At 39.8% G+C, this 24,345-nt stretch overlaps 1 protein-coding gene across 4 annotated transcripts in view; it reads left to right on the top strand.

Annotated features, from left to right (window-relative positions):
- Positions 1–20,962, top strand: part of FAR2 (fatty acyl-CoA reductase 2) — a 150,000-nt gene extending 129,038 nt beyond the window's left edge. For all 4 annotated transcript variants that reach the window (XM_069864254.1, XM_069864239.1, XM_069864248.1 and 1 more), the window contains exons 7-12: positions 188–306; positions 3,006–3,073; positions 6,490–6,661; positions 11,474–11,603; positions 13,963–14,090; positions 15,620–20,962. In XM_069864254.1, coding sequence (XP_069720355.1) covers positions 188–306; positions 3,006–3,073; positions 6,490–6,661; positions 11,474–11,603; positions 13,963–14,090; positions 15,620–15,782 — 780 coding nt within the window. In that variant the 3' untranslated portion in view covers positions 15,783–20,962. The remainder of the gene's footprint in view (positions 1–187; positions 307–3,005; positions 3,074–6,489; positions 6,662–11,473; positions 11,604–13,962; positions 14,091–15,619) is intronic.
- The last annotated feature ends 3,383 nt before the right edge of the window (positions 20,963–24,345 follow it).

Raw genomic sequence — 24,345 nt, 5'->3', positions numbered from 1 at the left:
AGCACACACATCATCGTGTTTTAGACTTCATCTGAAAATGCAAACTAGTGAGATCCATGTGAGGGCTATGTTTGTTTTCACAGAAGCCAAATAATCTTCTGCAGTAAGTGGTGGTCTGTCCTTTCTCCAAGCTGATGAAATTTTACCGTGGTCTTACTGTCACTGTCTGTTTTCCTTTGTCCCACAGGCAGGCAAAGGGATTCTGCGGACCGTCATCGCTAACAATGAAGCAGTAGCAGATATGGTTCCAGTAGATGTTGCCATCAACCTCACCCTTGTGGCTGGGTGGTACACTGCTGTGCACAGGTGGGAAGGCAGCCCTCTTTCTGCTGAATTTGGGCATTTACTGCCTGCACCAGGACTTTAAAGAGAACTAGAAGCTAATTGAAAACCTGTACAAGAGTCTCATTGATTCATTGTCTCATTCATATTTTCTTCCCCAGGTCAACAAGGACTAAGAGTTTATCAGAAGGAAGAAATGCAGGCTATAGAGTTAGGAAATCTCTAAGGGACCTGTGTGTGGGACCTGTTCCTCAGTATATGTAAGCTCACCTGACAGGTCTCACTCTCTGAAGTCCAAGAGCTTTACTGAAGTTTCCCAGCTGCTGGTTTTTGGGTCTCCTTTCTCAGGCAGCTACACTGAGTCACTTTCAAGTGACTTCTGGAGTTTTCTTGGTGAAAATTCTCTGCATGTTTTCCTGGGAAAACACTGCACAATATAAATACTATATGGGCTCATACAATACTGGAGATGATCTAAAAAATCTCCATCCCTTTGTTAAGAAGGGTATGTATAAATGACATTAAGGTTTTAAGATATTTTCCTGTGAACCTCTGTCTCTGACCTTTAATATTAGGAAGTGCTACAGAGTAAACTGCATGAACTATTCTAGAGGTCTATGCAACTCTGAGAAATCAATACCAGGCAGATAAATGGCAGAACTATTTTATTTTGAAAGACAGAGTAAACCCTCTGAGCTGAGGGTAGAGAAGAGCTGCTTAGAGTAACCTAAACACAGGAATCCTAAAAGGATTTTAAAATGCAGATCACCAGCTCTTCGGTTTTATTTTTCTTATAGTTTTATGACTTTCCATCAGCAACAGACAAAGCAGCACAGTGTGGGGAAAATAAGAACAACGTCCCCTTACACGCGCAGCCATGAGAGCCTCTAGATGAAGAGGACTACAGTCTGTATGTAAAGCTGGAAAAGGAAATGAATGTGTGCTGATGAGCAGAATATCAGCATGCAGATAGACTTCCTGGCTCTTGCTGTGGTAGGAGAAGTGCCAGTTTTTCTAACTTTTCATGGGCAAAAGATACATACGTTTAATCTGGTTCCCTCACAAATAATTACTAAGCTAAAGAAGCAAATGTGGAACTTGATTTAAAGCTTTGTGTAGCTAAGCATGACCCCAAAGTTAGCAATCTTAAAACAAAAACTCAAGAGGCTGAGCCTTCTGTAAATTTAATTTCTCTGAGAGAGTTTCAGGTTCAGGTGCTCTCTTGAAGAATCATGCGTATGGTTTAATTTTTTTTTCCCAGATCGTCTAATTAGAAAGTCAGTATTCTTCAGGGCAGGTGACATTACTGTGGGAAGTTATATCCTAAAACTTAACAGATAATTGCAATCTTCGTGACATGGTGTAGAAGCTCTACAAAGCTCTACACTCTATCAAGGTCACCATTCAGCTTGAGAACAGAAAAAAATCAACAGGGGATGGTGCTTCACTAGAAGCTGGTGTTTAATCGGCCTGACTCACTGGAGTATGTAGAAGCCTGTGCTTTCACTTCAGTGCACTTCGCAACAGGCTCTGTGTGTGTGGCTCAGCACTAGCTGAGTTTTCTGTATGGGCACATATTTAGTCCTTAGCAAGTTGCCGTATTGATTTCTCTAATGCACAGTTTTCCTGCATTAAACACCACTGCACATTTTTGTGTTTAACACTCTGTCAGGCTTGTACTCAGTAATTAAGAGTTAGATGAGATCATGGATTCTAAGCTTGATATATTTCTTATTAGCCCTAACCATCCCTAGAAGTCTGCTAGTAATTATGATAATATACAGTCAAATGCCATGATTTCAAAGCATTTTTTGTTTTTTAAAAAAAGCACCATTTAAACCGTGCAGTATCCAAACACTGTTTTCAGGTATTACTGAGTGAGATATCCTATCCCAGATTTAGAAGTTCTGTCTCCTGGTCTCTTCAGTCACAGGAGTTTTGAAAACAAAAGCTCCTCATAGGCAGCCTGCTGCGGTGGAGAAAGACTTTGAACACCCTAGAAACACTGAAATGTTGTATCTTCCAGCCAAGCTGCTATCCCCTGTTTAGGGCCAGGTTTCAGCTCCTTTAGCATTTTGGCAGACAGTTCCAGCTGCTAAGGCAGATTAAGAAAAATGCTGTATTGATGGCATCACTTGCACCCTTTGTGCTGTTTGACTAATTCTTGAATTGTATCGAAGTAAGAAACAGAACCAGTGTGATCTATGTTAGTTTCATGTGCAAATAACAACCAAGCTTTATTTGGTACTAAAATGAGAGTTTTGTTGAAATGGATTGATTTGTAATAACCACCCCGACAAATGGAGTTTAAAAGTAATAGAAATCTTATGCATTAAGTAAATGGTTGCAGAATACACAGTATTTCTCTGAGATTGGCTTGGGCATGTATGCTGAAAGAAACTATTAACTATTAAAAAAAATCAGATATTTGTCAATATCCATGTTTTCCTTATTGCTTATTATTATTTTAGTTACATGATATATGGATGATTTTTCTTAAACATCTGTCTTTATTAACTTCCTATGCTTTCCAGAATCTGAATGAATCTTATTAAAACTTCTTGTTCTGTACTATATTTTCATATTTATGAAAAATGACCTCTTATACATTTTTTAATGAGATGATGCTACTTTTTCTTGAGCTGTTAGATTTCATGCTCAAATAATAAATCTTCAGACGCTTTCCTTCACACCTTAAAATAATACTTCTTTCTCTTTTTCAGACCAAAAAACTTGTTGGTGTACAACTGCACAACAGGTGGAATCAACCCTTTCTTCTGGGGAGAAATGGGTAAGGTCTAATTTAAACCTAGAACATGTCCATCCTTAATGGCATTCCTTAGCCAGGCTTTGAAAAGGTGGTTTCCTATATTTAGGTGGCATTCAGCATCCACCATTCAAACTGCATGTGGAAGGCCCAGTGGCAGTTGGTGAGGGTTCTGTGAGCAAAAGCTGAACATTCAGCTCAGGAAAGGATCTATTCAGTTTTCATTGTAAGCATGATCACATAACAACTCAGCAAAGTACATGCTTTGCTACACTGAGGTATTAAAGTGATAGAAAAAGGAACAGAAAACCAGGCTTTTAATTTTATGAGAAGACACTCAGCATAGCTGTAACAGGACATCTTCCTTTTCTGATTGCTGAGGTTGCTGGGTTGGATTATTCTGTGATTTGATATCACTTGGAGAACCTTGACAGTAAATTTTGTGTTCTTATAATGGAAGTACTAACTTTCACAACACAGAAAACCAATATATTAAGGAATTAGAGGAGCCTTTCTTCCTCTTTCTGTGAAAAAAATTTTAAACTAAAATAATTAGTGCAGACTAATAAGAGAAGGCAAACCTTGAAATGATAGGTGTGTTTCAGGAAAAGTTCACCTTTTGATCATTAATTTTGTCACTAGAAGAATTCATATTCTTTTTGTGGCTGACGTCTCTTCAAGTGAATGTGCTTCCAAGGCAAGGAGGCAAATCCTGACACCCATACAGTGGAAAATTCGTGCTGAAGCCAAGCAGGAGTACTGCGTACATTTAGTACATTCACGGAGAGATATGTGGGACCTGATTTGCTTTCTGTTATACGTTAATTCATATATTTGTGCTTTAAATACAGGATGCTGGCAAAACACTGCTTTGGTATTTCACCTCTCAGCCTTTGCTTTGTATTACTTATGCAGAGAATCAGACCATAATTGCTTTTATAGAACAGGGTTTGTCTGAAAAGCGTACTAATGGCCTACCACTAGATTTAATCAAGTGTTCTAGTAGGAAGAGTGATCTGGTAGGAAAGAGATTTCAGCAATTGGCTGAACAATAAGAAAATCACACCAATTTCCTGGCATATTTTTACTGAGAGACCTAACGTTGTGGTTTGTCACAGTCTGAGGCAGGAGGTAGGGCTTCATACTACAGCTGTATTTTCCACTTCAAGCCTTAAGTAACCAAGATGATGAGGATGTTGCTGATTGGTGTGATTTTGATGTATGGCCAGTGGTCTGATATGACAAAAGCTGCATTTTCCACTTATTGATTAGGTCTTTAATGCTGTCCTGCCCAAAGATGCCAAAAATACAAAGAGAGAAAGGCAATTACATCTTTATTGTGTTTCCAAAGGGAGAAAGGCAATTACATCTTTATTGCATTTCCAAAAGGAAACCTTCTCCACCAGTTTACAGTTGAAGACTGGATCGGCAGTATATTAACATTAAGATTTGAATAAGCAGAGATATAAATGAATGCTGCAGACAATATCAAGAGTATCACAATTCCAAAATATCAGTGGTTCCCAGTTAACCAATAGGTTTTCATTAGGAAATTAAGTGACCAAATGAAACTAAATCAACTTAAATATGGATAAGCAGAGTAGAGTTTGTAAATAAACTGGGATTTAGAGTGCCTCTTGGAAAAACTTCCTTAAGGGGATAACCAGTTTATGGGATTGCTCTCCTCATCTATGAGCTACTTTAATGGGTATAGCTATACAGCTCTCACAAACTGGAAGCAGATCTCTTTACATTTAAGCCAGCTAGGGCTTTGTCAAAGTATAATTGTAGTAAGTGACCATGCTAGCAGAGGCAAAAAGCTCCTCACACAGTGCTTAAAGAGACACAAATGCTGCCAAGAGCTGGGCCAGGACAGTGACTTCCTTCCCAGTAGCCCATCCCAAATTGTTTATCGCGATTCCCCTGCCAGAAGTAAACACCTTTCCAAGTCTTCAGTAAGATTTGATACATCTAGCAAGCCCTCCCTGCCAGGCACAACTGCATAGGAAAGCTTTCCATTTCCAGAGAACATGCTGCAAAGGATAAGATTTCCATACCACAGCCCGCGAGGTGACCACAAGTTAGCCACATCATTGTAGTGTGGCTACATGAAACAGAAGGGATGGCAGTCAGTTCTAGCTATTCACATGCAAGATGAGTTTCAGGAGAACTGATCTTCAGCCATTGCAGTGTATGGGACACAAAAATTGACAACGAACTTGCACTAGAAATAAATTGTACTGTTTTAAAAGTCTTTGTTGTCTCATCTTAGCAGCTAAGTGGCTAACAAGTCTTCCGTAGTTGCTGTTAGAACAAATACGGCAAAAATGACTACTTGAAGTGTAGTAATGAGCTGACTGCAGATACATGAGAGGCCTGTCTGAATGTTATGATTGGAATCTGCTTGTCTAAGGATGATCTGGATGTTTCTTGTGACTTGCAAATTTTCATCTGATTTTCTATTTGTAACCCAAGCTTAGAGAGTAAACTATAATATGAGCACAGATTGATATCATAACTCTCAAATTCATTTTTTTAGAAGTAAAAAAAGCCCACATATTCTTCTTTGAGCTCACTGGTGATCAGGAATAGGAGCACCATCTGTTTATCAGTCCCTAGGATGACAGTCTTTTATTCAACAACTGCAGTTCTGTTAAGCCTTTGCAATAGGCAAATGCCCCAGATATGCACATCTAGATCCTGCTTCTGTGCAAGTGTGCCCTTGCAAGGGCTCAAAATCAGGCCCAACATATATTGTGCCTTGACATATAGAGGGAATGCCTATCATTAGTTTTCAAGTTAAGAATGCAGGACAGTTTACTGCTTTAGTGCATCCAGAGCTACTCTGAAAACAAGCTGAGGTATTTGGTGTTGTAGGTCATATGTGGTTTCAAAGGATGTAATGAAGACTTTCTAGTAGCAGCACCCTATGTGTGTAAGCAACTTGTTTCTGACTCAGACTAGTACTGACATCAAGCCCTCTTGAAATTTTTGATTAGAAATTAGAAAGGTTATTTTAGTTTTATGCTAGCAAATCAAAGTTTGCTTTCAGTAATCTGAAGATATGTTGACATGAGTTCTTTTACATCTACTGTAGGTGATGGCGGAACAGCAGTTCCTTGATTTGAAGCGTTTCAGGCTACAACTGCCTGCTTTTCCTCTATTACATTTTGGTGTTTCGATAAGAAGTTTGTCTGCTGCTATTATGTCTAGAGTTAGATTGTGTTTCAAATAAGCAACAGATGGAGTCACCAATTTAAATGATGGAAGGGACCATGAGATGATCTCGTCCAACCCCCAGAGACGTAGTTTGCAGAACTGTAGTTTACACATGTCAAGCACCGTAACCTGAGCTTTGCTGGAGCATGTTGGTATGGTTGTGCCCAACTCAACTGAAATTAAGTTCTTAATTTTACAGTAAAATTCTTCTTCCCTTACAGAGCAGTATGCCATGTCCACATTCAAAAGGAACCCACTGGAGCAGGCCTTCCGAACACCCAAAGCTCACATGACATCTAACTACTTGATAAACCAGTACTGGATAACTGTTAATCACAAGGCACCGGCCTTACTCTATGACCTGTACATGAGGCTTACAGGGAGAAAGCCAAGGTAAGAAACTGCATGTCTTCAGCCTTCCAGATGCCTGCTGCTGTTATGGAAAGCAGATCTCTAAAAACGTCTTGAAGAGTCTTGTGGAGATTATCACAGAATCGTAGAATTGTTAAGGAAAAGACCTCTGTGATCATCAAGTCCAACCATCAACACAATACCAACATGCCTACTGCATTTTCTATTTGTAACACTAGTTACTAGTTATAGAGCAAACTATAATATAAGCACAGATCTATGTCAAAACTCTCAAATTTGTTTTTTTTAAAGTGAAAAATGGAGCACCACGTCTACGTGTTTGTTGAATACTTCCAGGGATGGCGACTCCACCACTTCCCTGGGCAGTCTGTTCCAATGCTTCACCACTCTTTCAGTAAAGAAATTTTTCCTGATATCCAATCTAAACCTCCACTGGTGCGACTCTTGTCCTACCACCTATTACTTGGGGACGAGACCAACACCTACCTCGCTACAACCTCCTTTTATAGGTAGTAGTAGAGAGCAGTGAGTCTCCTCTTTTCCAGGCTAAACTATCCCAGGTCTCTCAGCTGCTCCTCATAAGACTTGTGCTTCAGACCCCTCACCAGCTTCGTTGCCCTCTTCTGGACATGCTCCAGCAGTTCGCTATCTTTCTTTTATTTAGAGGCCCAAAACTGAACACATTATTCAAGGTGCAGCTTCACCAGCACCAAATATAGGGGCACAATCACTTTCCTGCTCCTGCTGGCGACACTATTTCTGATACAGGCAAAGAAGCCATTGGCCCTCTTGGCCACCTGGGCACACTTCTAGCTCATGTTCTGTCAGCTGTCAACCAGCACCCCTAGGTCCTTTTCCACCAGGCAACTTTCCAGCTGTGCTTCCCCAGGCCTGTAGTGTTGCATGGGGTTGTTATGACCGAAGTGCAAAACCTGGCACTTGGCCTAGTTGATTTGCATTCAGTTGGCCTTGGCCCATCGATCCAGCCTGTCCAGGTCCCTCTGCTCAAAAAGAAAAGCAACTGCATGGCCATAGCTAAGCGTAGCCTAGGGTTGCGACCCTTTCCAGTACCTGCGAGACAGCACATATTTTAAACTCAGCTTTGCAAACTTCAGAGGTTCTCAAGGCAGCAGGAGAGGACTGCTAGTTATATTGTGCTCTGTATAGGAAGATTTCCACCATAATAACTGTTGTTATTGCCTCTATCTGTCATGAGTAAAGACTCAAGCTTGTGCAAGACTGGAGACTGGTGAAGTTTAGAACATTCTAGTATTTTTGTGCAATAAATCAGATGTATAACAGGCAGTTGCCAGCACTGGCTCAGAACCCTAAAATTTAGACCATTTCTGAGTATGAATAAATACTGAATTGTATTTATGAAACAGTTTACCGTTGCAATTGATAGTTGAGCCTTGGAAGTGTCATGGCTTGGAGGAACACAGGCATAATTCCTGGTGTAAATACTATAACCAAGCCAAGACCTCCTTTACCATGTCAGCTGCTCTGTGCTCCTCTCCTTGTTAGAAATCTCACTTCAGGTGTTTGCAGGGAGATCCTTAGCTGATGGATTGCTCTGATTTTTCTCAGACATCCTGCTACAGAGGGAAATTGATCCATAATAAGACTTCCAGTTATGTGGGAAGCAACAACTACCCTATAAGCAGAGGCAAACTGACTATCTGGCAAGAATAGGCTGGAATTTACAAACTCTGTTGAAACAGACAGCAGCAAGATCTTGGCATTGCCATTACACTTGATAGACTTTTTTTTTCATAAAGTTGATTGACATAGGTAGCCAATCTGAACTTTCAGATTTCTGACATGAACTAACACAGCACAGCAATGAACTTGTGAGTTCACCAAGTCCTTTTTTTCCCTTTTAAAATATAATTCTCTTTTCTTTGCATGCTACTTAGGCTCATGCAGGTATTCCTGCAATGTGGTCAAAAGCACAGTAACAGCTCATTCTTTCCTTTCTTTTACAGCTGCCTAAATATCAGGGCTTTACACTCTTAAGGGCAGTAAACCACATTCAAATGAAAAAGTTGAATGTGTAACTGAACCTACTTTAATATTTCCCTTTAAATTTTCCCTCTGCTTCAAAAAGAGCACCTAGGATTAACTGTCTTCCCACTGATCAAGCCATCTTCACAGCATTTTCATGAATTGTCTCCCTGACTCTATGCCATATTTGCAAGCAGAAAGGAGAAGCTTCCTTGGTAGGACCAAGACTCGGGCTTCTGTTCTGTACTGTATCTACACTCAATTCATCATAAAGTCATGGGTTATCATATGGAATAGGTCATCTGGGAGCTGCTTATGATTTCACAAGACTACTATTTATTCAAGACCTGCCTATGTCCTGCACTAATTTGAATTGCAGAGCACTAGGGGCAACTCAGTTGTAGTTCCTTCTGTAGCTGCCACACGCAGTACCCCATCTACCATAAGGTAGGTATAAGTCATCTCCTTCAACTTTAGACTTTTATATACTGCCTTTCCTGAGAAGCTTACTTCAGGTGTTAGCTCATTCCACATAAATTGCCAGATGTGTAGCAAAACTGCCCTAAATGGCTTACTGTTATTGCGGTACGTCCATCCATGACTTAGAGAATAATGCAGTTTATGTCACTAGCAGTCTCTTGGGGAAATCTGTCACACCTGAGAATCTGCTCATGCAAGGCTCAGTATGGCAGCAAATAAAGAAATTATTGATGTAAACAGCTTTATAGAAGGCAAGATGCATTTCTGAAGTGTAACTCATAAGGCTGTTGATGATAGCTAATACTTGATTTTTTCCTCTCAGTCCTTGCACAGTGGAGAATGAGATTTTCTATAAGACATCTTTGCCATAGCATCTCAGAGGCTGCAGAAAAGCATGTTTCTACTTGGTTGATGTTTTTCAATGGACCCTACCTCCATCCAAATTAGTGAATAACTTGAATGTGGTCAGAAGATTTTAGCTCAATCCATTAATATGAAACATAGTTTTCATATGTGCCTCTTTAGATGCTTTATTTCTCTTTTGATCCTTACTTTAGCCACTCAGATATGTTGCTTTTGGTAGATATACAGTCAGAGCTTATTCTGCCCACATTGACAGGAGGCCATGAGGGGGGCCCATTTTCAAAACACAAGTAGGAACACACAGTTGATTCACTTATTTTTTTCTGATGGATTCCATTAGCCCTAAGCACTTTGAAGATTTTGGTGGCTTTCGGGGAGCTAGTTTGAGGGGCTAGTTTCAGATCTCTGCAGTCTAGCCATATACTTCGTTTGCCAAGTTCCTGAAAGAAATATAAAATATTCATAAAGTTTGTACTTGCCTACACAGGCAAAATCAGGAAGATTAATCTAAAGTAATTTTAAAGCAGTGTAGATAAACGTTCAATCTATGTGTGAAGGTTTGCTTACTCTGATGGCGTGCTTTGCTTCTAAAATGAAAGCCAGTTTAATTACAATTATGAGGACCTATGTAAGATTTTAGTGTTCTTTCAATTCTCTTTGGGTAAGCTGCACAGTTCTTCTCTGAATTAATGTACTCATTGTGTCTTTTTCTGCTGTGCTTAGTGCTTATTGTTGTGGCAGTCACATCTGCACGGAGAGAGGCCAGCCTGGCACCATTCTTCCCCAGACTGCCGCCTTTTATTTGTCACAGTGACTGTGTTACCCTCTGGGCAGCTCCAGATTTCTCATGAAAACAGCGCTGTTTTCCACAGAAATCAACCTTTTAATGCTTTATCTTGCCTTCATCCAGTATGAGAGAACATGGTGTTCTCTCAAAATTGACTGAGCACTGTACATCACACTTTAAAACAGCTGCCTCCCAGAGGCCTTTTGTACTGATGACCATTGTGACAACTGTAAAATAATCCTCTGGGGTAGCGCAGCATTACTGTCATCCCCTTTTATATAACAAATTAATAATAAAAAAGGCCAAGACGTAAGAGACCTGAACTGACATTTCCAAAGTCCCTGTTTAGCAGCAGTGCCCCTGCAGCAGCTTTTATCTTTGCCAGGAACTCATGCTCCAGGAAGACATTCAGAGAATTATACATACAGGCACAGACAACAAAAAGCATATGGACTGGATGATTTTCAATGTCATCCACCAGAAGTGTGTGGTATCAGACACTTCCTGTATAAGAAAGGACACAAAATAATCCTCCAAACTTCCATTTTCTTATACAGGGAGAGAAGTGGCCTTTAAGAAAAGCAAGACGTATTTTTCTTTTATTTTAGAGAGAGTCCAAGAAGCCCAGAGTCATGAAAATCATGCTGTTAGCTGAAAACTGAAGTTAAATAATTGACTTCAGAGCTTGTCCGTGCTGCAGATGCAGTCACCTCTGCACTGGAGCTAACTCCAAAAGTCAGAGCCTTACTTTGGGAGCCAACACAGGCTCAAAAATAGAAGAGAATTTGGACAGTACAAAGATAATTATCTACCTTGGGAGGCAAGCAATATACCTTTGTGGTTTTGAAAGCTGTTGCATACATACTAGTTTGGACAGCCTTTTCACCTCACACATGGTACATGATGTAGATATGGCTTCCAGCCCTAGTTTATTTCTGACCAGTAAGTATCAGTCCTGCCCTGGGAAATACATTTTTGCATTTTGGTCCAATCAACAATAACAGCTGGGTAGCTGTAGGCTTAAGACAGCTGGAGCAGCTGGACTTCCTGAGCAAGTTCTCAGCCTGGTGAGCATCAGTGCAATGCTCATCAGAAATTGTGATACCTATTCATCTGGATTGGTGAAAACACCTACAGAGCAAACCACCAGCATTTGCATAAGGTCATAATCCACCTCTGACGCCCCTTCTCTGTTTCAGAATGATGAAGATTATCAATCGACTGCACAAATCTATGATGCTTCTGCAGTATTTCTCCACCCAGTCCTGGGACTGGTCTTCAGATAATATGAATATGTTATTGAGTCAGCTTAGCACAGAGGACAAAAAGGTAGGTATGTCCCGAATATGGAAAGGTAGTCTCCAGTTCTGTTCGTTTACAGCAATTATTTTTGGTGTATTGTTGAGTTTTCAGTGGGCATCTGCCTAGATGACTTCAATTGGCTTTACTTCCTCCTTGTTTTATTAAATAACTTGTGAGGAACGTTCTGTTTATTATAAGAGAATGTTGCTTTTTCTTCTGAGACACATCCGTCACTGGAGTCTTTCCCATTAACATGACTGCTTTCAGGTTTCTTTGGCCAATAAACAATCTAGATTTGTTTCCACAGACAAATTGGACTGTACAGAGGAATCATAAATCTATAGCCTCAGTGACGCAGCTATACTCAGCACTTTGAGTTGAAGAAGTTGGAGGTATTATATGTAACAGGGGCCACTTTACTACATCCCATGTGGATGGCTACATAGACTGGAATACCCAGTGGACAGGAAAGCTAAGGACATTTCTTTTCTTCATGGACATGTGATATTTGTCTTTTGAAGAAGAAAAGGCCAGTTCTAGTTTTTGCATCACAGCTCCGGGCCCTGAGAATTTCAGACATCTCCTTTCATGGGCTGAAATGACCATGTTAACTAGTGTGCTGTACAGAGGCCCCAGAAAGACAGTATCAATGGTAATGCAATATGTGTTATGGGGATTTTCATTGTAATTAATTACTGAAAAACTGTTTAGCATTCCCAGTGTTTCTTATCCTAATTTTCTTAAGTGTCTCACTTTTGGAAAACAAGGAAGCTCCTTTAAAACATCGGTTTCTCCCTTATCTCTTCTGGCAGTCTGCAGCTTTTGGTGGGTAATCTAGATGGGAATCGTTTGAAAGCTTTTGAGATGTTCATCCACATCAGTTTTAATGGGCACTGCACAGGGAAAGTTACTTAGGTAATATGAAAATATTCCTGTTTATGTCCCCTGAGAGCAATACTTTGCAGATGCCAAGCTCTGTTGTAGTCTTTATAGATTTGATAATACTGCTCCTTAAGAATGGCATTGTAACTGAAAGACTGAAGGAATACAAGGAGTAAATCTGTGATAAGCTTTAATGCACCTTCGGTCAGTGTCTCTTTGCAAAGAGATATAATACATAGGAATTCACATCAAACCATTCTCACTCACATCATTAAATTCTTTCAGACTCCCAGCAGTCTCCTTCCCTAGTCTGCAGAGAGAGTCCATGTGGCAGATTCTAACTTCTAAGGGCAGTGGCACTACTGTGTCTATAGTAGATATAGAGGGAACCTGAATGGTATAATAGGAGCTAGTTATGAGGAAGATAAAAAAAAAAAGAGGAGAGTTGAAGAATTCAGTGCAAGCTTAGTCTTACCAAGCTGCTTAAGAGAACTTTGTGAGGTGCACCACATCTGAAGTTTCCATTGCTGCATTATAAGCAGTATTCAAGCTAAATAGTTGTGGGTGGCACAGATCTGCATCCATATCTAACAGACAGACGGGATCTGCACAGTAGCTAACCCCCTGTATTTGGGGTAGTTAGCTAACTCCTCTCTGCTCAAGTTATTCCAGGTCTGATACCAAAGCTTTTGTACCAAAGCCAACCCCCTGGATTGGCGTGGGTGTGAAAGGAAGGTATTTTTCTGAGTATCTTCCATTGTAAGACCCTGTAAATAAGAAATGTGATTCACTTCACTCATTCATTTTAAAAAAAAATTCTCTACAACAAAACCTCTTTCTCTTTACAAATCCTTTCTTTGTTTTAATAGACAGACAATTGCCTGCGAGCTCACTGACAGTTATTCCAGTATAAGCATTTCAAATTAACTGGGTTAATTAGCTCTATAATGAGTTTTTTTGAATGCCAAAAAAAACCCCAGTAACCCATTTCTTGGATTGCTGTCAGTCTAGGTGCTGAGAGGGAATGCAGCACAACAGAGTTAATACTGATGCAGAAGCACGTGTTGTTTCAATGTCCAGTTAATTTATTTACACATAATTCTAATAACATATTAAAAACTGCATGGAAATTTTCAGATTAATCTGTTTACTTAAGTGGAATACCATTTTTCTTCTTTGTGTGCGTGTGTATATAATATATTTATGTGTATGTGTGGGTACACATATTTATGCACCATTGGTCACCTGAAAGACAAATCTATCTTTTTTTTTCTTCCTGCCAGCTAGCACCAAATTTCTGCGTCTTTGCCTGAACTCCCAACCCTGTAAGTTAGTAATTGAGACCTGGGAACTATGGTGTTCATGTCTTCTTGGAAACTTGGTGGCTTTAAGATCTGAACAGAGAGGGCCTTTTCAGGAATGGAGGTCAACAAAGACTTGGTGCTTAAAGTGAACTTATTTCAAAGTCTGTCATTTAATTCTGCTCTTTGTCTTTAAATTCCAGTTATACAACTTCGATGTTCGTCAGCTGCACTGGTCAGAATACATTGAAAGCTACTGCCTAGGTGCTAAGAAGTACTTGCTAAATGAGGACATGGCTGGCATTCCAGCTGCCAAGCAGCACTTAAGAAAGTAAGTCATACCCAGTGACAGGGACAAGAGCTCCTGGCTATCTTGAATGGCTTTTGAGGAAAATTATTCTATTTACTTCGCAATAATTATTGTTGAATAATATGGAGAGAAACCTAGCCTAGCTTATTTCTTAGGCAGAGGGTTGTCAGTATTTCATTTTTCCATCCTGTCAGAGAAAGAGGGCTTCTAATGGCACTAAGAGTCAAGGGCTAGATATAGTGCCTTCCCAGAAGACGACCAGGTAACAAAGCATAACATCCTCATCATTCAGAATTACAATAAAAATATAAGGGTCAGATTTAGATTTTGTGAAGCTCCTAGAAGTTTTTAGCAATTCAAAGACACTGTATAAAAACTTTAAGCATTTGTATGATTGTAAGTTTCATTTTATAGTTGAAGCTTCTAATTCCCTGGGGGAAATGGGCAAAATTCCTGCTAAATCAGTGCAGACCTTGTGCATTCAATCCCTGCTGACAGTTTGAAAGAGTCCAAATGAGCTATTTGAGATTGTCCTTCTCCTATTCAGTTAAAGATTGTGCTCTTCCTGTCTTCTCCAACCCTTTTACCGAGAAGTGCAGGCAAAAGGAGAAAGAGTAGCTCTCTTGAAGTAAAAAACTGGTTGTTTCCTTTAGGAAGAACCCTTCTTGCGCACTGTAAATCTTAGAATCATAAAATAGCCTGTTGTCATAGCAAGGAAAACTTAACAAGTTGTTTGTTCATGGCTCATTTTTAAAGGTTTTATGAGAACCTCTGTAACAGGCCAGTGACTACCTCAGAGCCCAGATAGGCACTGTGGCGTATAATGCAGTGATAAAGTTTACAAAAAAAAAGAACACTCAGAAAAATTAAATTTGTCTTAGGCACATTATGTACATAATGATGGTTTTTTCCTTACTCAAACCCTGGGAAAGTGAGAATTGGAGAACTGCCTAAGTTTTTAATTGACAGAAAAAGGACAAGATAATTAGCATCTTCCAGACCCAATAATCCCATTTAAATGTAGAATCTTTAAAAAAAAGAAAAAACAAACAACTCAGTGCTGTAGTACTGAAAACCTCTACCATTTATGATTATTGAATGATTTCCTAACATTAAGGGCATCGTTTCAGCCGAAAAAGGAGAACTTTATTCATCAGCTCCTGCAAAGGTCTTCCGGACTGTCACCAGTCCCACTAAGTAAAAAGTAGCCAATACACCAAATCAAAGCAGAAAATATTTGGACCTAGACTATCATTAAGAAAACTACTCTTAGTATGTCTTCAGTGTCTATTCTGGTCTGAAATGAGAGTACATGGAACAAGAGACGCTGGCAATACACCTATCCCATTAACTGTTCACTGTAATGAAACTTCCACACAGCCCTTGGCGAGATGGTAGGGACATTTTAGGCATAGTGTCTTCACCAAAATAGGAATGGCAAAAAGCTCACTTCTAAGCAAGATTCCTTACAAAATTACCTGTAGTAAATGAAGCAAGCTGCTAAGCTTTTTGTTGTTTTTCTCAATTTGATGCCTCTTTCTCTTTCTCAGGCTGAGGAACATCCGATATGCATTCAACACCACCCTCCTTGTGATCATCTGGCGCATTTTCATTGCAAGGTCACAGATGGCTCGAAACATCTGGTACTTTGTGGTGAGCCTCTGCTACAAGTTCCTTTCCTACTTCAGGGCATCCAGCACCCTCAGGCACTGAAGCCGTCCATCAGCAACCAGCCTCTTCCAGAAGGGATCTCCCTCTCCTCTAATCAGCAACTATGGGCATCGAGGTCTGAAAGTAGCAGAAAAATCCACTCCCTCCAACAGCAGCCTGCATTTATTGCGAACTGTTATATGTTCACCTTTTTGATTTTAACTAATGCTTTAATACATGGTGGTCTTTCTTCCATAGGACCAGGCGAATTTTTAAAGCCATAAATGAAAATTTAGGAACAGGTCAAGCTGGAACCATTCATCCAGAGTCTGATGTGCAAGAGTAAAGATTAACCAAAGTCATTGTCCTCCCATGTACTACCTAGGCTATATTAATCCTATTTTGTTTCTCATAAGAGGCAAATTTAAAGGATACTCCTTTGGAAGAAAAGGATGCCATTAGAGAAGACCCAGCCAAGGAAATGAACTGTAAGAGGTCTTCCTAGAGAGGTTATTTCTTCATTCTCCTTCAGTGAAATGGTACCTTACTGTAACAAACTGATTTCACATTTTCAGTTTTTCAGAACTTAGGGGACGGGGGGAATCAGTTACACTAGGCCAGTGAATACACAGAACACTTTTCAGATCTTGTCCTGTATTGCTACTGAGGACTGATACTTTCAAGCCATAGCTGAAGACATGCATAAAATTCATGTACCTGTGTCAACTCTGCTCACACACAAGCTGCTTTCTTATGGAGAGGTATTTTTTCCTCTCTGTGGTTAAGGTTCAGTCTATTAAAACACACTGTTCTTGCAGTTATCACATTTGCTTGGAACATTTTTTTTTGGCTTGAAAAATGCTATATTTACTCTGAGAATGAAGAGAAGACTTCTTAAAAGACTGAAGAAGCATTCAGAAATTCTTTTTGTTACTTTTGAAGAATAGGTCTTTTTTCCCCCCTTGGATTTGTCTACAAAAAGCTTATCTCCCTGTAGGTCAAAAGTAGCCTGATACTGTCCTTCATGCTTTCATTACAGCTAATTCACTTTGCAGTTGATCACTTCCACTGGCAAAGTGTAAAGACATGTATGGAGGAAATGCCATCAGGCAAGTTCTGCTGCCACTCCTGAAAATTGTTTTTGTTGAGAATAGGAAAGGTTTCATTGACTTCTTTGTTAAAACAATCATGCACTGTGAAGGTAACACATTTTGTCCTACAGTGCAGTTTAGAAAGGAACGCGAGGATCTTCCTAACACTCATTGCTGTTGCATCTAATGCACTTGTTGCATCTAATGAAGTATGAATTTCTGTAGGGACAGAAAGAAAGAGAGAGCTTTTTTCAAAGTAGTTGGTGCAACAGTGGCCTTAGTGCAACAGCAACAAATTTATCGTGCTATCAGATTTTGAGTCAAATCTAATGTTGGAATATTTTTTTATTCAGATCACACTGAATAAGCATTTTATCAGACTTCGAAGCAGCTAGTTTTTGAAACAATGCAACATCAGTTTCAATAGTCCCATGTCATGCTAGCTGTCTGAATAAGTGATGCTACATCACAGAAACTGACACAGTTGCTCTTTTGAGAGCTGTGAATAGCCGAGTATTTACAAAGCTGGCATTCTTCAAAAATTATACTTGTTTTTTTGGCAGTGAAGGCAAAAGCAATTTAAGATGACAATACATTTATATGTTAGGCCTCCAAGCTATTTCAAAAGTCTTTCTAAAGGTGCAATGAATTATCTCCCTCCCTGTGCCCCAGAGGTTTGGTTTCAATCAGTTGCCAAAAGATGCCTGCAGCAGAACTTGACCCAAACCACGGTGCCCAGAATGGTAAGGCTCTGGCATTCCTTAGAGACGGCCCCTCTATCTGTCCCACATTACTTTTGATCTGTGCTCAACTAGGTCAAGTACCCAGTTTGCAAAGGTGCAAGTTTTTTAAGCTCCTGCCTTGAAAGCATACTTCCAAAATGAAACCATGCTGGCTGTCAGCTATGTTTTCCGACTCCAGAAAGCTGTCAGTGTGTGCTGTACGTTGCACGTTAGCAAGGTGTCCCCACCTTAGAAAGTAGGGGCTATAGGTTCGGGCACTGCAGACCAGATATTTCATGTATGGTGTTTCTGTAGCAGCATATATGGTGAAGGTCAGCTGCATTATACTTGGCTAGGCAGAGACTGTGGCTACCATGGTGGAGCAAGGCAGGCTGCTGTAGGGATTCCACTAGAAAGACTGCATTCCCTCAAGTAATTAATCAGGTCATCAGCCAGCTTCCAGTCTTCTCATATGAAAGGCTGAAAAACAAAACAAAACTGCAGATTATTTTGAAACAAACTTTATTTATAAAAGTAGGTAAGAATTTTAACTGCTATCCTAGAAGTCTTTTTAAGTGGCTGCCTTATGTACAAAGAGAAGCAACAGCAAAGGGGATCAGAATTCTTATGCTGTGCACATGATAGAGAAAAACTCGTCTCACAGAAAAGTTAAATACTGCAGACTTGTTACATTTACAACAGCTGACTGATGTAGATCAGCCCAACTGTGAGTAGAGTGTCCTGCCTTCCCTTCCTCAATGCTAGTCATGCCATGCATTCCTCACATATGTCTGTGGGCATTCAGAGTTACTTGCACAGGCTCCATTGTCCCAACAAGTCTGAGATGTATCTTTGCTTACTGTGAGTGGTGATCAGTTTTCTGCACATGCATCAGGTTTCACACAGAACAATGGTGGTGTCATGTTTTAAAGCCATCACTTTGCTGAAAAACAGCAGGAGGTGCTTGGGATGTTTGAGGAACATAGCTGTTGGAGAGGGTATATGCTCTTCTGGAGACCTTTTGTAGCCCATAGAGCATTGCCAGCAGCTGGCTCCAGAGTTCTGGCCTTACTGGGGGTGGAATCAATCTGTTAGCTTTTCTTAACACAGACATAACATGCAGTGAAACACGAATCTTTAATCCATTCTCTTGTGGCTTGAGATGTTTTCAGGTGGTCATCTGAACCACAGAAATAATTAAGAACAACCACAACTGACATGTGGCAATGGCCTTTGGGTGTCAGCTGTGACTGTCATCATGGAGAGATGGACCTGGCATAAGAACTTGTTCTCACCTAATTCAGTGACTTAGCATTGATGTTTTACTGTGTGCTCCTCAGTGTATTTGTATTTTGCTCTGAAGAAACCCAAGCCTTGGGGAAAATATCTAAAAGAAAAGAAACCACCGAGTGACAGCCACTTCTTTTCTTCCCTATTCTATCTCCTGCTCTTTCATGTATACTCACAAGCTTTTGACAAAAGAAAAGCCAAATGCAGTTGTTATTAAGTTAAATTGGAGGTCCTGCAGCAACTGTACACAAATGAACAGAGACAACTTGGGAGTGGATATTACTCATGGAGTTTTTAATGCTGAAGCAGGACTCGAAGTGGGTTTCTTTTTTTTCCTACAGAGGTAGCATGGTCAGTGCTATGGGGAGGAGAGAGAAGGAGGAGCAACATTCCTGTAGCTTCTGCGCATAGGCTGCAAGAAGCATTTCTAGGCACAGAGCATCCAGCAAAGGGAGACTGGGAATTAAAGAAGTATGAGCTGCCAAACTCAGAGAACTCTGCCTCCCAAGAAGCAGGGGAAGAGCTCCATCTCCATTTTGTTTATGTCAGTTCGGGTTCTTGTAATAAAACATAGGAACTAAAAGGCTCCTCTGTCCTTCCCCAGCGACCAAGAGGCAGCATAGAGAATAATATTGGCAGGCATTCTGCACAGCTACAAAGAAAATATCTGCCACAAGACAGAAAAATGGGATTATCCTCTGTAATTTTTTGTACCCTGGGAAATTCCAGTGTATCTACCCACTCACAGTGTCAGAAGCCTGCAGCGCTGCTACAGAAAATACATGGACCCTTGCTGAACGCGATATACTGGTTGTTAATACTATGCATATACACTAGTCTGTAGGCTATAGCTATGAACTGCTGTGCGATAGCAATGAAACACTGAATATCATTTCACTTCAAAGAGCAATGGGCATAAGCTTGCAATTAAGAAGTATCTCCTTTTTTTATTGGTTTGCAATAACAACAAAATAAAAATCCCTAAAGTTCATTTGAGTTTGAACTGCCTTTTGAGTGGCAACAAAACCTGTTTATCTCCAGCATGTTTGTTACAAAGAAAACAAAATTTCTTCCCTCTCCATCCTCTATTCCAATAACTTTGTTATGAAAATATAACTCTTTCTGGTGCGTGTTGTTGTGTAACAGACATGCTGGTATATTACAGGTAGCCAGCACATTACCCATCTCCTCAAGAAATTTGTTATTTTACATTTTCTAAGAAAACTTGATTATATATGCCTGTGTATATAGTTACATCTTTCATTACCAGTCTTATCATACAACATATGGAGACAGTAAAAATAGTGGCACTCACATTTACATGCCAGGCTGTGGTTGTTTGGTATGCACTGTTCCAATTCAGTTTAAGATGAAGTGATTAAAACCTATCCTAGTTTCCAGTATAAAGGAAACCTAACTTGTAGTACTATTAATCAAATCCTCATCATGAATAAGCAACTGGGAAAAGAGGGGGGGGGCATCCTTTTATTTGTAAATAAGCTGCCGCTTCATGGTTGAAAGCATGCTGTTGCTCTTCCAGCATTGACGTTCTACTGCAGAAAGCAAGGATGAACTTTTAATACAATTGGTCCCTTTATTCTAGTGCAGAGTAAATAACATAATGTACATTCCCCAGAAGCTAAATGGTAAATATCTGATTACATGGTGCTAAATATTGGTATGAAAGTGATACAGGCTTAAACAAGAGAATTAAAGAAAAGTGGGGGGAGGGCGTGCGGGAATTTGGGGAGTAATTAAAATATGCTATCCCACTTTTCTCTATTCCTTAAAAGTCAACTATGAATTGAGTTGGTTTGTTCAGATTAACATGAAACTGCCTGTAAAACGTTTCTTGTTCTTAAATAATCTTGGCAGACCCTAATTTATAGTAAAATGCATACTCTGCCACTGTCCAAAGTTTATATGGTTCTATCTGCTATTTCTATTCTTGTTAGCTATGAAACAACTTACTGTTATAAATCTTAATTACAAAGTTTCTAATGTTAAGGTGTAATCTTTCTGAGCTCTCAAATCAGATAAAACAGTAAAGTTACAAATTATGACAACCTCAGCCATAAAACTGTTAATATGATGTTTATGTTATTTTAAACATTTAATAAAACAAAATATTTTAAAACTATGGTCACTTTGCATGGACTAAGTTGCTAAGGGAGATGATTACTTGCTGGCTATTCAGCACAGGCTGCATCTGCAGCACATCTGTACATGTGCACCACAGATGCTGGTGTCCCAGCCTGCGTGGAACGGCAGCCCCACCTATAGGCAGCTGCCAGCACAGGGACCTGCTGCACAGGCAAATCAAGGAGGGGACCATCCTAAATTTTAGAAAGTAATGATGGTGAGATGCTGTGACCCAGAAGGGTCCATCTCTGATAAATGTATTTGAGAAAGTGATAGGGAAGGGTCTTCAACAGCAACTTCATAATAACCTGACCAATTTCATGAACAATGTACCATTGTCACCTGAGAATATTACCCCAAATTCTTAGTTTTACAAGGTAAGGACTTTAATTTACATTTGATGCTAACAGCATAATGCTCTTCTAGCATAAAGAGCTGTTAAATTCCAGAAAAACATGATATGCTTTTACCTCAAGACCCTACTGTACAGTGAAAAAAAGTTAAAGAATGTTATTGCATAGGCATATGATGTCTCCAAGGCTACTTGGAAGCAGTGGTACAGTAAGATGAGGAAATCTACCTTATAAGTAGAACAGTTCTTAACTTTTTCTGGGCCAGAAAAAAAATTTCTTGCTGAAATAAAATCTTCACAGCTGAAAACTTCAATAATCAATCACCTCCAGCTGTCAAAGAAAAGACACTGTCTCAAAGTCTGCCTCCAGGCATTCTGTCAGTGTGTTGGTAGATAAAGAGAATCATAGAATGGAGTGGTTGGAAAAGATCTTTGAGATGAAGTTCAATCATAACTGTCCACTGCTAACCCGTATCCCTAAGCACTTCACCTACCGGTCTTCTAAATACCTCCAGAGGTGGTGACTCAACCACCTTGCTGGGCAATCTGTTCCAGGACACTATAACCCTTTCAGTGAAGAAATTTTTCCTGGTGCCCGATCTGAATCTCCCCTGGTGCAACTTGAGGCCATTCCCTCTCATCCTATTGCCTGTACTTGGGAGTAGTGACCAACATGCACCTCACTACAACCTCCTTTCAGGCAGTTGTAGACAGTGATAAGGTCTCCCCTCAGTCTCCTTTTCTCTGGACTAAACAATGCCACATACCTCAGAGGTTTCCTCTGTCAAATCTTCGGAGGGGGGGAAGGGAAGTTCCTATTTTAGAATTAAAGCTTTAGTCTAGTAGATGTTTCCAGCTACCTGCATTGGGAGAGCATGAAACAACTCCATTTCTTTTGGCTGCAGCAGCTGTTTTGTTTTCAAATGCATATGCATAGCACAGCCTGCTACAAGTCCACTCATATCACCTCTAGCTCTTCTACTGAATCTTGTTTTTTTTTCTCCATTGCTTCACGAAAATTTATGATGGAAACGTTACCTAAGCTTCTTCCAGTGCTCAGCAGGAGCACAGCAGGATCAGACCTCCTGAGAGCAAACTGTAATTGCTCTGTGTTTCAGTACTACCATTTTAATTCTATTGGCTGCAATACCTCGCAATAAACTCATTTTCAGAAACAGTTACTGTTATAAGTATATACGTGTATATATTCCTAGATACCTGTCTGCATAATACGATGTATATTATACATATGTCTCAAGGCAGGACTGGTCAAAATATTTGGGGTTTATATATCTATGATTGAGCACACGAGTGCACATAGACACATGCAGACGCACAGAATTTTGGAAGGCAGGGAAAGAGGGTAGATGTAAGCTGAGTAGAGCCAAATCCCTATATAGGGAGACAAATGAGGTTTTAATATTGATTGCCAATACAACTAAATATAAGAGCAGGTGTGCTGCAAATAGTGGCAGGCTATACACTGCCAATAGATGTAATGGGAAAATAGTTTAACTGAAAACATAAGCAGAGCTGCCTTAATTTCAGTACAAAAGTAAGCCATGTCTTACCTAATTTTGAAAATCATACATACTCAGTGACAAAAACTTTAGGGTTTTTTTTTTCAGACATTATTTTGAGTTCTAGAAGTTAAAATGCGTTTCAAAAATGCCTGGTTTTAAATTCCAAGTCTTGGAGGTGCTAAATGTGGATGTACTAGTACTTCTCAGTTTCTGTCCAACACTACTCATGAAAAAAAGCATTTCATTATCATAAATAAATAATATCATACATTTTAAAAACCTGTAACAATTTGTTAGCTTTCAAAAGAATTTATTTTCAAAAAGCACACCATGAAATACTTCCACCGGGTATTATTGATAAAAATGTTTTTATCAAGACTCAGAAATCACTTCTACTAACTCCTTTCCAAAAATTATATTTGTTGTAGAAAATTTGTCATTTCAGTCTTAATCTGCCAAACCAGAAACATTTGTTCTTTTTAATTTCTCCACAAGGCTTTTTAAAAACAATTTTAAAAGAATACCTTAATAAAAGCAAAAAAAGAAACTAACGGACCAACTCTGAAAAAAAGGCATGAGGATCAGGGTGGTATTTGGCACATATGACTAATTCCAGATGAGAAGGCTTTCTTCCTACCATATAAATAACCAGACAAGCAGCCTGTTAACTCACCAGCAGTTGGCCAGTTTTTCCTAAACACTGTGGCAGTAGTGACCTCACGAGCGTGCATCACATAGAGGGCTAGCAAATACAGACAGCGACCTTTTATCAACAACATAGGCTAAACAGACATAGAAACACTTGTGTGTTTGTGCATGTGTGTGTATGTGTGCATAATGTAGTATGGGTGCCACAAATTCTGCAGTCTTAATCCACTGCTGCAGGCAAGGGAACTGGACTTACACCACCGCTATGGCCAACTCCTCACCATTACATTTCTCAAAGGCTTCTCTTTGCCAAGACAGCCAGTTTCTCTTGTTCCCTTGTCCCCAACCCCAACAACATGTCTGCTTCCTCAACTTCACATTTTTTTTGCATTCTTCCAAAAGCCATGCAGCTACCAAACTTCCTCTCTCTTCACAACCCATTCTTTCTCCCCACCTCCCACACAAGCCTCAAAATGTTTTGATTACAGCTTCTTTATAATAAGAGTATTTTCTGTATCAGGGAAGAGGAAGAAAGAGACGAGGGTCAGAAGAGGCCCTGAGGTGTCTCTGGGCCAAGATCAGAAGGAAACTGCTCATCACAGCTTCACTGTAAGAAAAGACAGAGGGATGAGCTTGTCCCAGGAATATCCTCTTGATGGTCCATAGCTGTTTGATCTAGGCTAAAGCAAAAGTAAAGGTAAGGGGAGAAACAAGAGGGGAGCTGCCCTTGTTTGTACTGAAGGATTCCAGAAAAAAAAGACATGGTTTTGCCTCAACCTTTGCATCAAATTCTTGCTACTGCTACATCCACCACAACCCTATTCCAATTTTGCCTAACAGAATTCAGCATAAAAACAA

This window comes from Phaenicophaeus curvirostris, chromosome 1, assembly GCF_032191515.1.
Source record: "Phaenicophaeus curvirostris isolate KB17595 chromosome 1, BPBGC_Pcur_1.0, whole genome shotgun sequence".
In the NCBI taxonomy this organism is placed as follows: Eukaryota; Metazoa; Chordata; class Aves; order Cuculiformes; family Cuculidae; genus Phaenicophaeus; species Phaenicophaeus curvirostris.
Note: the sequence above shows the minus strand (reverse complement) of the source record. Positions and strands in the feature narration are given on the sequence as shown.